Here is a 16147-nt window from a genome sequence, read left to right as displayed (position 1 = left end):
AGATGATGCAGTGATGGCTCTGGCAGTGCAGGGGTTACAGATGATGCAGTGCTGGCTCTGGCAGTGCAGGGGTTACAGATGATGCAGTGCTGGCTCTGGCAGTGCAGGGGTTACAGATCATGCAGTGCTGGCTCTGGCAGTGCAGGGGTTACAGATGATGCAGTGCTGGCTCTGGCAGTGCAGGGGTTACAGATGATGCAGTGCTGGCTCTGGCAGTGCAGGGGTTACAGATGATGCAGTGATGGCTCTGGCAGTGCAGGGGTTACAGATGATGCAGTGCTGGCTCTGGCAGTGCAGGGGTTACAGATGATGCAGTGCTGGCTCTGGCAGTGCAGGGGTTACAGATGATGCAGTGCTGGCTCTGGCAGTGCAGGGGTTACAGATGATGCAGTGAGGGAGGGCAGTGGAGTTTTGTAGGGAGGAGTTGATGCTGCACCGAGCAGATGACAGAGGTTTGCAGAGAGAAGGTAAGTGCCACGAATACAATGATATTCTTCTAATGCTGCAGATCTGGATTATATAATGTCACATGACCAATCTACTACTACCCCCAGCATGGCATCAGACCATTCTGTTATAGTCTATGTCCGACCGTAATGCAACCTATTATAGTGTATACACAGAGCACTACTACCCCCAGCATGGCATCAGACCATTCTGTTATAGTCTATGTCCGACCGTAATGCAACCTATTATAGTGTATACACAGAGCACTACTACCCCCAGCATGGCCTGCACATGTAGCAGATGGGGGTCCAGTCCAGGACTCGGTCGGTTTTGCCCTTTCTTCACCTGCAGTTTTCGGCTTCTGCAGATTTTTACGTCTTTTTTCTGGGCGACTTGAGGTGCTGATCTGATGGGGGTTGTAGTTGTGTCCGTAGCATTCACGGATCCACAGGCTGCAAGGGGTTAAACACGGTAACTCTGCGCACGTCTGACTACGCTGAGCCTGGAAGATGTTTTCGTGAATTATCTTTATGGGAATGTTTGGCCGCGCGTTCCCAGACGCCAACCGATGAAAAAGGGTTAAATCATATAAAGGTTAACAAAGAGTTAACAGTGAAATGTATCCGTATAGAATAAGCGTGAACCCGCGTACCGCGCAAATGATGAGAAGAGCGCATCTTACAGCGCATACGCAGAACCTACATGAAGGTGCCAGCGTGGATGAGCCGTAACCGCTGACGCCATAACGTGAGACCTTGCAGGTCATCCGCTGCGTCGCGCGGTCAGACCCCGCAGAGTAGTCGAGCGGTCGTGAGTCGCATGTGGCCAGAATCCTCTGGGACAGATTTACGAAGCCGATTGCGCCTGAATCCGGTACCTGCAATTCGCCAATTTCTTTTGCATTAGAGGGTTTAGAAAGGTGTCTATAAAAATGGGTGTGGCCTGGAGAAGGGGCGGGGCTCGAATGCAGCACAATTGCATCAGAATCGCGTTGCAGAACTCCAGCTTCTCTCTTCCAGACCCTGTAATCCGGGGGTGACCCCTGGAGCCTGCGCAGCGGTGCCGCCGCCCCCAATACTGCGGACTGGGGGTGCTGATGGCCCCCGATACTGCGGACTGGGGTGCTGATGGCCCCCGATACTGCGGACTGGGGTGCTGATGGCCCCCGATACTGCGGACTAGGGTGCTGATGGCCCCCGATACTGCGGACTGGGGTGCTGATGGCCCCCGATTCTGCGGACTGGGGTGCTGATGGTCCCCGATACTGCGGACTGGGGTGCTGATGGTCCCAGATTCTGCGGACTGGGGTGCTGATGGCCCCCGATTCTGCGGACTGGGGGTGCTGATGGCCCCCGATACTGCGGACTGGGGTGCTGATGGCGGAGCACGGCCGCGTTCTGCTCCTTGGTCTAATCATTAACACTTGGAGTTGCAGAAGGAGACTTTACACTTCCCTTATCTGGGAGCGTCGCCAACGTCCGGGAAGCTCCCGATGAGGGTTGTACTCCGTGGACTCTGAATTGTTGAGGCTCCCGTGTGAACGCACGCAGCGACTGAACCGCGTGGCAGTCAGCGTAAACCGCAGTCGGTCACTTGTGAATGTCTGTTTACTGTGGATAGAGGCGGCGGAGGAGAACGATCCCCAATGCTCCGCCTCTGTGCCAGCTGCACTGTGGGCAATGCCAGCGATACTCCTGTGTAACAGCTCAGCGGGCATCGTTTGCTCCACAGCTCATCCCATGTAAATGGACTCTAAGAAGCAAATAGAAGCCATTGGAAGCCGACTCCACCCTTCACTGACCCCCTGGGTATTACTTACCACCCTCACTGACCCCCATGGGTATTACTTACCACCCTCACTGACCCCCATGGGTATTACTTACCACCCTCACTGATATAATGACATCTGGCCCAATATCTTAAAGTACAGGAACATCATCTAATGCTGCTGGCAACCAAGCTACATATCATGCCTGAGAGGTAGTCACAGCCCCGCCCCCTGGGGATGGCATCACTGATATGAGAGGTAGTCACAGCCCCACCCCCCTACTGATCACGCCACTAATATAATGAGTGGTAGTCACAGCCCCGCCCCCTAGGGATAGCATCACTGATATAATGAGAGGAAGTCACAGCCCCGCCCCCTGCTGATCAGGCCACTAATATAATGAGAGGTAGTCACAGCCCCGCCCCCTGGGGATGGCATCACTGATATAATGAGGGGAAGTCACAGCCCCGCCCCCTGCTGATCACTTCACTGAAATTTAAAAAAATAGTATCCACAGCACTCCGTTTACAGCTACTCAGAGTGAGGTGACAAAATGCAAGCCACCAAAAAAGAGTCTGAACCTGAAGACTCCACAAACAGTCCCAAAATATCATGAAAAAGTGGCAGCGTAGGCAATAGACGTCCAATAGAAATATCCTTTATTACTCCATGTTCTTTAAATAGATAAAGGATATTTTTATTGGATTTCTATTGCCTATGCTGCCACATCACTGATATAATAACAGGTAGTCACAGCCCCGCCCCCTGGTGATGATATCACTGATATAATAAGAGGTAGTTGCAGCCCCGCCCCCTAGTGATGAGATCACTAATATAATGAGAGATAGTCACAGCTCCACCCCCTGGTGATGACATCACTGATATAATAAGAGGTATTCACAGCTCTGCCCGTTGCTGATGACATCACTGATATAATAAGAGGTAGTCACAGCCCTGCCCGTTGCTGATGACATCACTGATATAATAAGAGGTAGTCACAGCCCTGCCCCTTGCTGATGACATCACTGATATAATAAGAGGTAGTCACAGCCCTGCCCCTGGTGATGACATCACTGATATAATAAGAGGTAGTCACAGCCCTGCCCCTTGCTGATGACATCACTGATATAATAAGAGGTAGTTACAGCCCCACACCCTGGTGATGACATCACTGATATAATAAGAGGTAGTCACAGCCCTGCCCCTTGCTGATGACATCACTGATATAATAAGAGGTAGTCACAGCCCCGCTTTTGTCTTGCAGAGACTCCACCATGAGGGGTTTGTTTCCGCTCCGGCTGCTGCTGCTGCTCCTCGTTCCCGTACTGGCCGCTCCCAGAACAGATAGCAGGTAGGTTGACGATATGGAGGCCTGCTCATTGCTGCAGTGATGTAGGCTCCTCCCACATGAGTCTTGTTCCATGGCCAGCGCCATTCCCCCCAGCCGGGGACCATATTCCTGGTATACTGGGGCTTTGCTCTTGTCAGTAGGGAGCCAAGTGCCCACCATACTCCTTGCTGTCTGACCATGAGGTACTCCAAGCTGCCTCCATTATAACATCCCTCATAGCTTCTGACTTTAGGACCCTCAGGTCATGTGATAAGAAGTGGTGTTACAGCAGCACCACCTTGTGCCTGGTTCATGTTTTAGCGCTGCCACTGCTATCTACAGAACCCTATATACACAGGATGGGGTCTTTGCAGTGTTGGAGTTGAACTGCTGCTTCATGCTTATTCTGCTGTTGTCTGTAAAGGTTACTGGTACACCATCCTGCCGACTTCGACACTTTGAGACCTTGTGCAGGCCCGGGCCCCTGGGGGCCAGAATTATATACAGTCTGCAAGTGAGATGGTGGAGAAAGAGGCACATAGAGACAGAACAGTTCCAATGCTACACTTCAACTTTGCTTCAGAAGCAACAAGCTTAATGGTTCCATTTCTATCCGCTCAGCGGTGTCCGGCTCTTGGATATTCTGCAGGTTGGTCCTCTCCATGCTTCTCTACGGCTGGCTTCACTTGCCTGATGCCCATTACCACTGACCATTACAAGTATCATCTCTTTTTCTAGAGAATTAGCCCTCATCACGTCTCCAAAGTAAGTCCATCTCTGTCTGATGATCTTGCCTTCCAGGGATACCTCCGGGTGGATACGGTCCACGACAGCTTTGTTGGTGACCCTCGCCATAGAGGTGTTCTCCAACACCACAGCTCAAAAGCATCAATTCTATTTCTGTCCGCTCTCCTCAGTGTCCGCGTCTCACTGCCATATGTTGTAATCGGGAAGACGATGGCTGTGATTAACCTTTGTTTGATGGTGACTGAGACCTCCTTGCACTTCCATAATGGGTCCAAGCACTCTATCGCTGTTCGCCCCAGTGCTAATCAACACTTTATCTCACCTGTCGAGCTGCCACTATGATCAATCAGGGATTTATGGAATACAAAATTATTAACCACTTGGATTTCCTGGTTGTTGACCGTTATGTGGATATCCTCGTTTTCGGCAGTCATGATCTTTGTCTACTTGATGTTCAGGTTCCATCTTCTCACTTTCTTCCTTTAGCTTCAGGTTCAGAGTCTTCAGATTCTTCGCTGTCTCTGCTACCAGGGTCGCATCTTCTGCGTATCTTAGGTTACTGATTGTTCTTCCACCTATACTCGCCCCAATACGCTGATCATTTACGTCCAGCCGCCTCATGATCACTTCCACATGGAGGTTGAAGAGAAGAGGATGCATCCTTGTCTTGTGCACTTTTTGCTTTTGAACCATTCTGTATCTCCATATCTGGTTCTCACTAAGGCTTCTTGATTGCTGTAGAGGGACCCGATCAACGTGATGAGGAGCGCTGGTCCTCCAACCTCCCAGGGCTTCCCAAAGCTTATCATGCTCAACGCAGTCAAAAGCCTTGGTGTAATCAATGTAACACAGGTAGAGCTTCTTCTGATACCCTCTTGCCTTTCCCATGATCCACCTCAGGTTTGCGATGTGGTCACGGGTCCTTCTTCTCTTGCGGATACAGCTTGGACATCAGGAAGTTCCTAGTCAAGGATATTACTCAAGCGCTACTGAATGATTTTGAGAAGCACCTTGTGGGCATGGGGAATCTCAGGGATTGTTCCATAGTTTACACAGTCCTTGACATTGCTCTTATTTGGCAGTGGGATGAAAACTGATCTTCTCCAATCCTTTGGCCATGTGCAGGTGCAGCATCTGAGGAGCGCGCCCCAGTCTAGGAGACAGTGGGGTAGAGCTTAGGCATTGTCACAGGGCTCTACCATCTCCCATCCGGAGGGTAACCAGGGGCACGTCCAAGGGGCCAAGGCCAGGCTATTAAACGGGAGGTTAACCCAATTGCAGTTTACCTTAGTTTCTTGTCTGGTGTGACGCCACCATTCCGTCCTCTGCGGTGAATTCTGAAGGGAGTCCACGCACACATAGAGTTGATTTTCAAAGGCCAAACCAGGAATGGGCGGTAGAGCCGTTTACTTGCAGAAACATGAATAAACTTGGAAAGCAGTCCATACAATTTACATCCCCCAGCAAGACACTGGTGCAGAAGGACTTGTGGTATGACAGGGAGGAATCACAGGAGGACAGAAGGATTACACAGGCCAAGTAATCTGTGGTTCTCTGGTCCCGGCCACTCTTCATCTTGCACTCTCGAACTCTCTACCGGTTCACACTTACGGGGTAGAACATACACTCAGCGCTGCACTGTGGGGTCCCGCAGGACTCGCAGCTCCTTTCTTGCTCCTCAGTGACAGGGCTTGGGTAGAAGGGACCCAATACACATATATGCCATCTGCTCAGTTTCTTCCATCTTCCCTGCACACAGATTAAAGATGTCTGTGTGCAGACATACTCCTGCCTTGAGGATACCCAACAGAAGGCTGATAGGAAAGATTTCACTCATGCACCTTGCAACCACATATATAAAACAAGGTCACATGACATACAAAAAGATACATTTCTAGACATAACCCAGACAGTAACCTATTCACTGCTGCAGCTATGCAATACACATCATATTCACTCACATAGAAGACACTGACAACACATAGGCACAAGACAAACATGGACCATTCAGAAACGTCCAGAAAGTTCTGCACATCAACCTCTGTACACTACACAGGTCCTCCAGATTGTCCGGCATGGGGTTGTCCGTGCAGCTCTTGGGACTGGTTGAGCAGCTCTGAATCCATCAATGCCGGTTCTTTGCTGTTTCGCCGCTGTCTCATCGCCCACTCCACTTTCCAGCGGGTCTGGTACCAGATCCCCTCGGTCCCCATGTTCCTCTGGGTGGTCACTGCTGGCGTCGGTCTATAGTTCTTCTGTATATTGTTTCCATCTCTTCTTGATGCCCTTCTGGTTGCTGAGTTCATTTCCATCGTGGTCCTTGATGGCTGCTTGGTGGGTGGAGAACGGCTTCTTCACCTGTTTCACGGTCACAAATAATTCCCTGGTGTGGCCCTTCTCATAGGCTCATTGAAGGCTCATGCACCGGGCATTCAGGAAGTTGTTCTTGTCTTTCCTGGCTTCTCTTTAGAATCTTGCATGGAGTCGCCTCGTCCAGCCTTCCCTTCGCCCCTCTCCTTTTATCAGCAGTCTGGAGGGTGCTTGTAGCTTGCTCTGCAGTCTGGCTTCTTGTACGGCGCGGGTTCTTCAGCGATTTTAGTGATGTTCCCCTTTATCTCCGCCCGCAGTTCGTTTGGGTCCACACACTCCAGTCTCAGCAGGTCCAACCTGTTCCTCGCCTCGTATTGTGCCGGGATCTCGCTGACATCAGATTTCCTCCTTCTGGCAGGACGCTTGAGCTTGTGTAGTCTGACCCTGACTTTGGCTGTGCGGAATTTGGCCGTCGAGCACCATAGTTGAAACATGTTGATTCTGATCCATAGAGTTTCATGGTGAAGGTTTTATGGGGTAGGATGGCAGGTTTTCTCTCAACTCATAGCACTTAGCCACACAACCACCACTATTGGTATTTCATGTGTTGCCACCTTCCCGGCACTTTGAGCTGACTATGGGAAGAGAGGGGCTTAATGGTTATATTCTCTTAATGAGGGCCTACACTTGGTGGTTGGTGCACAAGATGGTGGTCACAGCAAAATCACTGTAGGACACTCAGCGGTTTCTGACTACTTCACCACTTCTACCTCTTGGGACACTGCTGCTTCCTGTCCCACCTTGCGGGCTGTTACTCCGGACAGAACTCTTTTTTCCCTCTGGACCTTAGCAAGAGGAACCACAGTGGCCCAATAACAATCCTCGGACTGAGAGAGCTGACATTGTGGGACACACAGCTCCTGGGGTCTCGTCCGTTCAGACCCTCAATACTCCACCTTTACTGTATCAACAACTATGACTGGTGGTAAGTCAGTTACTTACCTGTCACGAGCCCCTCCCACACCTGGTTACACACATTACACTGCCTGCACTCTGCGCAGACTGAATTACTTTACTAATTCTGTACCATCTATTATGGCCCACAGCCTGTTACTCTCCTCCACCACATTATGTTACTAAAAGCGGGCTGTACCAACCGCCATTCTATACCTTCTCCTTTCCATATAATCCTCTGTGTAAGAATCTTGTCTGTTTCTTTCCAGGTCTGGAGAGTCGGACGGCATCAACATATCAAACCCCTTCATCCCAAGAGAAGAACATCTCAGGTGAGACATTATTGAGGTGAAGTCCATTACCCTACAGTGCTGGGGGATCCTGCATGCCGGGGGCTCCGATGGACCAAGAAACATGTATGACATAATCCTGCTGGTCATAGTGATTCAGATTATTACACATACCGTGCATGAGATGTCCTAACCCACAAAACAGAATATAACTCCCATCAGAGCTCACACAACATGTCACTAAGAAGCGTATGAGGCTTTCATTTTAGTTTCCAAGGGCTCAGCAGGCTCCTGTATAGGGGTGATCCTCAGGAGCGGGCTTTAGGTGGGATGGTCACCTTCACTCCATAGATGTGATGGCGGCTCTGACGGCTGAGATGCATCATGTACGATATGTTATACTCTCTGTCCTCTCTCCTCAGTGTTCTACACGGATATCTACAGGAAAAGGATCCACTGGGAGAGAACGATACCAACATGACCCGAGAGACCGGTAAGTGCATGAGAAGAAGTGTCCTCCATACTCCTCAACACCAAGGCTGATATTATGGGGTCTCCTCCATACTCCTCATCACTGGGACTGATAATTTGGGGTCTCTTCCATACTCCTCATCACTGAGACTGATAATATCGGGTCTCCTCCATACTCCTCATCACCAGGGTACTTGATAATAAGGGGTCTCCTCCACACTCCTTCTCCTCCATACTCCTTATCTTTGGGGCTGATAATATGGGTTCTCTTCCATACTCATCACCAGGGTACTTGATAATATAGGGTCTCCTCTATGCTCGTCATCCCTTTTGTTCTGCTTTCAGCCATCTTGCGCCTCTTTGTTCTCCATGACTATGACAAGAGCGGACTTCTGGATGGTCTGGAGCTCATGCATCTGCTTTATGGCATTCTGACAAAGGGTCTGCAGGAAAAGCCAGTGGAAGACTCTGTAAGTGTCCCATTGTTATCGAGTAGTTGGAATTAACTTAAATGACGTTTAGAGGGGAGTTCCACCTTGGACAATCCTGCTTTGTTAGAAGGATCTCTGCATGATCATCAGACCACAAGATGTCCTGCTGCTGGGACCCTGCGGTGGTCCATGATTGCTGGAATCTATAACAATGTAGTATATAGAGGTCCAGGTGATCTCCATACGCCAAGGCTGCTCATTCCTGTTGGATGGAGTAACACATGCTCTTGTTCTTCCCTCAGGTCATTTCTGTGGTTGACGATGTCCTGGAGAAACAAGACATGAACCTAGATGGACTCCTCAGTGCCCAAGAACTGGTGGATTCCCTCAGCTATAAGGAGATGGTGGACTCTGCTCACATTGTGATTCCACCTCCTGTCGGGGCTCCTGTGTACGGTGACCTCTCTAACACAGAGGAATCTGAGAAAGCAGAACTGCGAGAGCAACCAACTGAGGTCCACGATGTGCCCCAAACCAATAACCTGGCCCCTCCACCAGCAGAGGCCATGAACAGTCAGGAGGAGCTGGAGGTGGTCCACAATGAGGATGTGGTGGAGGAGGTCGCCATGGAGGTGGAAGCAGTGGAGATGCCGGGAGAAGAAGAAGATGATAAACCAGATGATGAGATGTAAACATTGTGCCCCTCAAACTATTGAATACTTGAAATCAAAGAGCGCAACCCCTAAAGTCTGGAGACCCCCATAAATCCTGGCACCGGCCTCTTCTTGCAGGTTCTTAGTTCTATTGGCTATTTCTTCATTTGCAGGATGTGTGGATGACTATGATGGCGGATGTTACGTCTTCCAGAGGGGAGTCCTCACATTTTCCCAGGCGGAGGCCCCCGGAGGAGCCGAGGTCACCAAGAAATGACAGTTATAACAACAAGAGGGGTTCATGTTGACTGGGAATCGTGTTACTTTTGGGGTAAACGTCTGAACATGCTGATTACGTTTGCTGTTGACTCTTCACCATATCCACAAGGAGATGCCTTATACACAGGAGACGCGGCGTGACGGTCCCATCCGACTGAACTCTGCCATTACCTTAACTTATTGTCTTATACAAGATGGAAGGCCTTTAACCCATCGTTATGGGGACAGTACAAACACCACTTCCTAGACAGACAGCAGCCATTCCCTGCAGTCTGTACGCTCTCGGTCACATCACATCCGCTGTGGTGAGGGTCGGCCTCGGTAGACAGTTGTCTTCAGCGGAATGAGCATGGACACAGTTCTTGTAGGGCGCTGTTGGCAGCACCGATTGACCCACCCCGAGTAATCAGGATTCTACTCCGAGACACAGCTGAGAGCCCAGAGACCGTAAATGTGTCGCCTGATGTAAAACACCACAAGGGCAACAATGCCGTACAACCGCCCTGTGTGTGCCCAGCGCAAAAGATCATAGAAATGACCAATCTGACCCCAGTAGGCGGTGAGGTGTCTACTGCTATCCTATGGCGACAAATAGGTAAATCCCCCAGTGACACTGATAGATGGAAACTCCACACAACGAGCGAATAAACCAAACTGTTATCTCATTACATTATACCGTTCTTATGTGCCATTTGTGAATGTAAAGACCGGCTAAGTATGCAAGGACTCGGCAAAAGATATAAGGGCTCAGCAGGTAAGAGGCCAGTCCGAGGAGCAGACCCATAGCTGAGGAGATGACGGGGTAGATAAGGCAGACTTTCTCATGCATGGCTTTACCATCTCCTCCCCTGGGGGTAGCTCGGGACTTGATCAAATCACTGCTGGGAGAGATCACAGGGAAGGGGTAACTAGCGGTTACCTTGAATCTTCTTGTCACTCGTGACGCCACCGTTCCGTCCTCCACGGTGAAACTGGTTGTAGGAAATAACACAACCAGGGATAACTTTTTGGATAAACTGGGAATGGTCGGTAATGTCCGTTAACTGGAACTTCATAACGATTCAACAGTAGATTGGCACAGATACAACAAGAGAAGGTGGTGAGACAGGGAGGAGATTCGGGGCAATCCACAGTCCTAGTTATCTGTGTGATCCTGCTCCCGGCAACTCTCCTCTCTACCGGTCCACACTTACGCTTCCTGTGCCTTCATCTACCAAGCAACAATTCCTTCCTCCGTCAGTGCTTAGTGGTAGCACCGGCACATCCCAGGTAGCATAGTCCCAGGCCAAGCAGTAGGGAATCGCTTAGCTTCCTCCATTCTTCACACACAGACCAAAAGGTGTCTGTGCGGCTCACTCACTGACTAGAAGCAGACTCCACACTCTCTTTTGCAAGAAGCCAGAAGACCCAAGACGAGAAGATCCTTGCACTACACCTTGCAAACACATATTATCACAAGGTCACATGAAATACAACATGATACATTTCGCAGACATTAAAGGGGTTGTCCCGCGAAAGCAAGTGGGTCTATACACTTCTGTATGGCCATATTAATGCACTTTGTAATGTACATTGTGCATTAATTATGAGCCATACAGAAGTTATTCACTTACCTGTTCCGTTGCTGGCGTCCTCGTCTCCATGGTGCCGTCTAATTTCAGCGTCTAATCGCCCGATTAGACGCGCTTGCGCAGTCCGGTCTTCTCCCTGGTGAATGGGCCGGAGAGCTGGTCCTTGTAGCTCCGCCCCGTCACGTGTGCCGATTCCAGCCAATCAGGAGGCTGGAATCGGCAATGGACCGCACAGAGCCCACGGTGCACCATGGGAGAAGACCCGCGGTGCATTGTGGGTGAAGATCCCGGCGGCCATCTTGCTAAGGTAAGAAAGAAGTTGCCGCAGAGCGGGGATTCGGGTAAGTACTAAACTGTTTCTTTTTTTAACCCATCCCTTGTGTTTGTCTCGCGCCGAACGGGGGGCCTATTGAAAAAAAAAAACCCCGTTTCGGCGCGGGACAACCCCTTTAACCCATTCAGTGCTGCAGAGGTGCAATACACATCAAATGCATACAACACAGAAGACACTGACCATGCGATTGCCAGAGACAAACACTTAACATTATAGAGGAGCCCCGTTAACTCTGGGCCACTACTCCAGTATGTAAGGACTCGCAATTAAGGGCTTAGAAAGAGACCAACAAGTAAGGGCTCAGTATGCAAGGAGTCAGCAAGTAAGGGCTCAGTCAGTAGTAGTCTAATTAATAATGGCTCAACTAGTACAAGCTTAGTTAGACAGGGCGCAGTATACCTATTAAGTTCCTATATAGTCGTTTAATCTTAAGTAACGGTCAACCAGTAGATGTCGAGGACACCGAATTACTGAGTCCAATCCACAGGATCTGCTGCTGATAACACAGGACTCTTCAGGGGTCTTGTGGAGTCCGGGCCCCAATGGCTCAGGAAGGGACCTCCCAATGTCAGGTCATTCCTGGCTGATGGTTGTTCTCTCCACCCGCATGAACCTCTCTGTAATATTTGTATCTCTGACCATCAGTGGGCCAACGTGTGGAAGATTCTCCCCCAAAATCCCACTGAAAAGCCTCACGTCCCGCACAGGATGGGAGAATATAGCCAAAGTCCACCGAGTCACCGACCGAAACCCAGAAGGACCTAGATGTCATGCAAGACTACGTCTCCACTATAGAGGTCCGTGTACCCCACTTATTAGAGGTCCATGTACCCCACCTATTAGAGGTCTGTGTACCCCACTTATTAGAGGTCCGTGTACCCCACCTATTAGAGGTCTGTGTACCCCACCTATTAGAGGTCTGTGTACCCCACCTATTAGAGGTCCATGTACCCCACCTATTAGAGGTCCGTGTACCCCACTTATTAGAGGTCTGTGTACCCCACCTATTAGAGGTCCGTGTACCCCACCTATTAGAGGTCCGTGTACCCCACCTATTAGAGGTCTGTGTATCCCACTTATTAGAGGTCCGTGTACCCCACCTATTAGAGGTCCGTGTACCCCACCTATTAGAGGTCCATGTACCCCACCTATTAGAGGTCCGCGTACCCCACTTATTAGAGGTCTGTGTACCCCACCTATTAGAGGTCTGTGTACCCCGCAGGGTTTCTTTGCATCCCCTTCTTTCCATATACACAGTCACACATTACTCGGGAGACACAGGCTTAAGGATATCACCGTCCGGTACTGGGTGGCAACCAGTGCCAGGCAGCTGCTGCCAAGGCAAACAAGATGATGGGCTGGATCAGAGCTGCTGTTTGCTCTGCAGTCAGAATTCCTCCGAGGTGACCTGTGTACTACAGGAACAGAGATAAAATGGCCACATGGGCTACTCCCTGCACACAATTAGTTATTTTCATTCTCTTTGGGACATCTTGCGGTTCTCACACCGGTCACTAAGTCCCATAATAGGCTGATAATTACTATTCTGTCACTTCATTGTTATTATGAGTTTACAACACAATTTATCACCTCTGTGTGGAAACAGAAAACACAGGATCCACCATTCACAATACATGAAGGTTACAGCTCACCTCCTCCCCTCCCTGCACAAGGACCTGTGCACATATCACAGAGCATGCTCATGACACTCTGCAATAGAAGTCAATAGATTATGTATACAGTTCAGCTCCTCCCCCTTCCTGCACAGTGACCTCTCTACATGTCACAGAGCATGCCCACAACACTCTCCCATAGAAGCCTATAGCTGATGGTCACAGCGGCCGTCATACATGTCAGAGCATGCTTATTACACTCTTCCATAAAGGAGTATAGGTAAGATGACCAGACGTCCTTTTTCAGCTGGGACAGTCCCTACTTTGGGATCCTGTGTCCTGCTTTACACCGGGCCCGCAGCGGGACAGCCATTTGTCCCACTTTCAGGACATCGGGTCACCATTCTGGAGGTTACCAGCCGGGGTGTCGTAGTTTCCCGGCTGGTAATCACTCTGCAGTGCCGCAGGCTGGATGCACACACTGACAGCAGTGTGTGCATCTGGGCTCTTCGTACCCAGCTCCCCTCACCTCTCCTCAGAGGAGAGGGGGCGTTGCTGCACGTGCACACACTGACGCAAGCAACAGCGTTGAGAGGAGCAGTGGTGGTGTGAAGACCAGGAAGAAGTAAGTATAAGGATCGTAAGGGGAGCACTAATGCTATAGGGCTTCTGTGGGGGGGTCACTATCATTGCTGGGGACACTGGGGGGGTCACTACTATTACTGGGACTACTGTGGAGGCTACTATTATTGCTGGGGCTACAGTGGGGGATGACTTATTGCTAGGGCTACTGTGGAGTGTCACGATTATTGTTGGGGCTACTGTGTGTGGGGGTTAATAATATTGCTGGGGCTACTGTGGGGGGGGGGGTCACTATTATTGCTGGGGCTATTGAGGGGGGTCACTATTATTGCTGGGGCTACTGCTGGTGGTCACTATTATTGCTGCGGCTGCTGTGGGGGTCACTTATTGCTGGGGCCTCTGTGGAGGTCACTTATTGTTGAGGCTACTGCTGGGGGTCAATATTATTGCTGGGGCTACTGTGGGGGGTCAATATTATTGTCAGGGCTACTGTGGGGGGTCAATATTATTGTTTGGGATATTTTGGGGGTCACTATTATTGCTGGGGCCACTGTGAGGGGTTCACTATTATTGTTGGGGATATTTTGGGGGTCACTATTATTGCTGGGGCTACTGTGAGGGGGTCACTATTATTGCTGGGGCTACTGTGAGGGGGTCACTATGATTGCTGCGGCTACTGTGGGGACACTATTATTGCTGGGATCTCTGTGGTGGTCACTATTATTGCTGGGGCTACTGTGGGGGGGGGGGGTCACTATTATTGCTGGGGATACTGTGGGGGGTCACTTATTGCTGCGGCTACTGTGGGGGGGTCAATATTATTGCTGGGGATACTGTGGGGGGTCACTTATTGCTGCGGCTACTGTGGGGGGGGGGGGGTCACTATTATTGGTGGGGATATTTTGGGGGTCACTATTATTGCTGGGGCTACTGTGAGAGGTCACTATTATTGCTGGGATCTCTGTGGTGGTCACTATTATTGCTGGGGCTACTGTGGGGGTCACTATTATTGCAGGGATCTCTGTGGTGGTCACTATTATTGCTGGGGCTACTGTGGGGGTCACTATTATTGCTGGGGCTACTGTGGGGGGGGGGTCAATATTACTGCTGGGGATACTGAAGGGTTCTCTATTATTGTTAGGGCTACTGTGGGGGTCACTATTATTGCTAGGATTTTTGTGGGGGGTCAATATTACTGCTGGGGATACTGAAGGGGTCACTATTATTGTTGGGGCTGGTATAGGAGAGCGATAATACTATTGGGGCTACTGTGGGGGTCACTATTATTGTTGGGGCTGGTATAGGGGTCACTGAGGCCACTCTGCATGTGGCAGCATACCTCAAGCTGACTAAGGAGATGTTCACACATGGCAGAAATGCTGCAGAATGTCTGCTGCAGAAATTTCCACAGCAAATTATGCATCTAAAAAAACTGTCAAAATCTGTACCATTGGTATAGATATCCACAGCTGATGTCACACTATGTGGCGCTCCCCCTCACCTCCTCCGAAGGCTTCCCACTGTCAGCACTCCCCTGCTTCCAGCTCCCTGCAGGTTGGACAGGTGATGCCGGTGAGGTGCGGCGCCGCTGGTCAGGTGAGGCCACTACAGGCCACTGGGAACCAGAAGCTGGGCAGTGCTGATAGCTGGAAGCCTACAGAGGAGGTGAGGGGGGCACCACATAGTATGAAATTATCTGTCAGTACACAGCTGATTTCCAGTCAAAATCCGCAGAAATGGGACAGATTTTGGATGCAGAAATGCTGTGGAATTTGTTCCCCGTCTTTTTTGAGCCGGCCCTGTACTTCTTATAACGACAGAGGTAAAATCATACGTTGTGATAAGCCCCGCCCCTAACCACACCCCTTTGTCCCATAGAAAATCTGGTCACCTTAGTATAGGTGATGCTCCCCCTCTCAGTACATGTCACATGCTTCCCCATGTCCAATCTTGGCCCTCAGAGAGGTGGAACTTTGAACCCAACCAGATATCTGCTGGAGCAAGTTGGATTGGTTCTGTTGTTCTTGGTCTTGTTGGCTCAGAACAAGTGTGTGCATGGAGACGAGCGGCGGTGGAGGAGGCAGGTGCCGTATGGAGACGCTCCAGAGTGTTTTTATGTTATTGGCAGTTTGCCATTATCCCTGAGATAAGCGGTGTCAGGTGGCCAGGTTTGAAAGAAAAAGATTTGCATTAATGTTGGGTGTCGTGAGGAACAGGAGATACAAATTTTATGAAAGCTAGTCATCTCACACCACTTATCATGGGGTATGTACCGACACATATGTACACTATGATGACAGAAGTATTGGCCCCCCAGCAGTCCGGCGCGGTCAGGTGATGTGTAGCATTAGGTATAAAGGAGAGGAT

At 50.2% G+C, this 16147-nt stretch overlaps 1 protein-coding gene across 1 annotated transcript; it reads left to right on the top strand.

Moving 5' to 3' along the window:
- Positions 1–407: 407 nt before the first annotated feature.
- Positions 408–10353, top strand: CGREF1 (cell growth regulator with EF-hand domain 1). Its single transcript, XM_066594328.1, has 6 exons — positions 408–467; positions 3480–3566; positions 7826–7888; positions 8269–8339; positions 8663–8787; positions 9051–10353. Exons 2-6 carry the CDS (start codon positions 3490–3492, stop codon positions 9438–9440), a joined length of 726 nt encoding a protein of 241 aa, XP_066450425.1. The 5' UTR covers positions 408–467; positions 3480–3489; the 3' UTR covers positions 9441–10353.
- The last annotated feature ends 5794 nt before the right edge of the window (positions 10354–16147 follow it).

Source organism: Eleutherodactylus coqui, chromosome 1 (genome assembly GCF_035609145.1).
Source record: "Eleutherodactylus coqui strain aEleCoq1 chromosome 1, aEleCoq1.hap1, whole genome shotgun sequence".
Taxonomy (NCBI): Eukaryota; Metazoa; Chordata; class Amphibia; order Anura; family Eleutherodactylidae; genus Eleutherodactylus; species Eleutherodactylus coqui.
The sequence above is the reverse complement of the archived record's forward strand: the minus strand, read 5'-3'. Positions and strand labels throughout refer to the sequence as shown.

Bases quoted from the DNA above. Each gene is read 5' to 3' on its own strand.
- CGREF1 (XM_066594328.1), top strand. From the start codon at position 3,490: ATGAGGGGTTTGTTTCCGCTCCGGCTGCTGCTGCTGCTCCTCGTTCCC. The intron at 3,567-7,825 runs GTAGGTTGACGA...GTTTCTTTCCAG, and splicing joins GCTCCCAGAACAGATAGCAG to GTCTGGAGAGTCGGACGGCA. The intron at 7,889-8,268 runs GTGAGACATTAT...CTCTCTCCTCAG, and splicing joins CCAAGAGAAGAACATCTCAG to TGTTCTACACGGATATCTAC.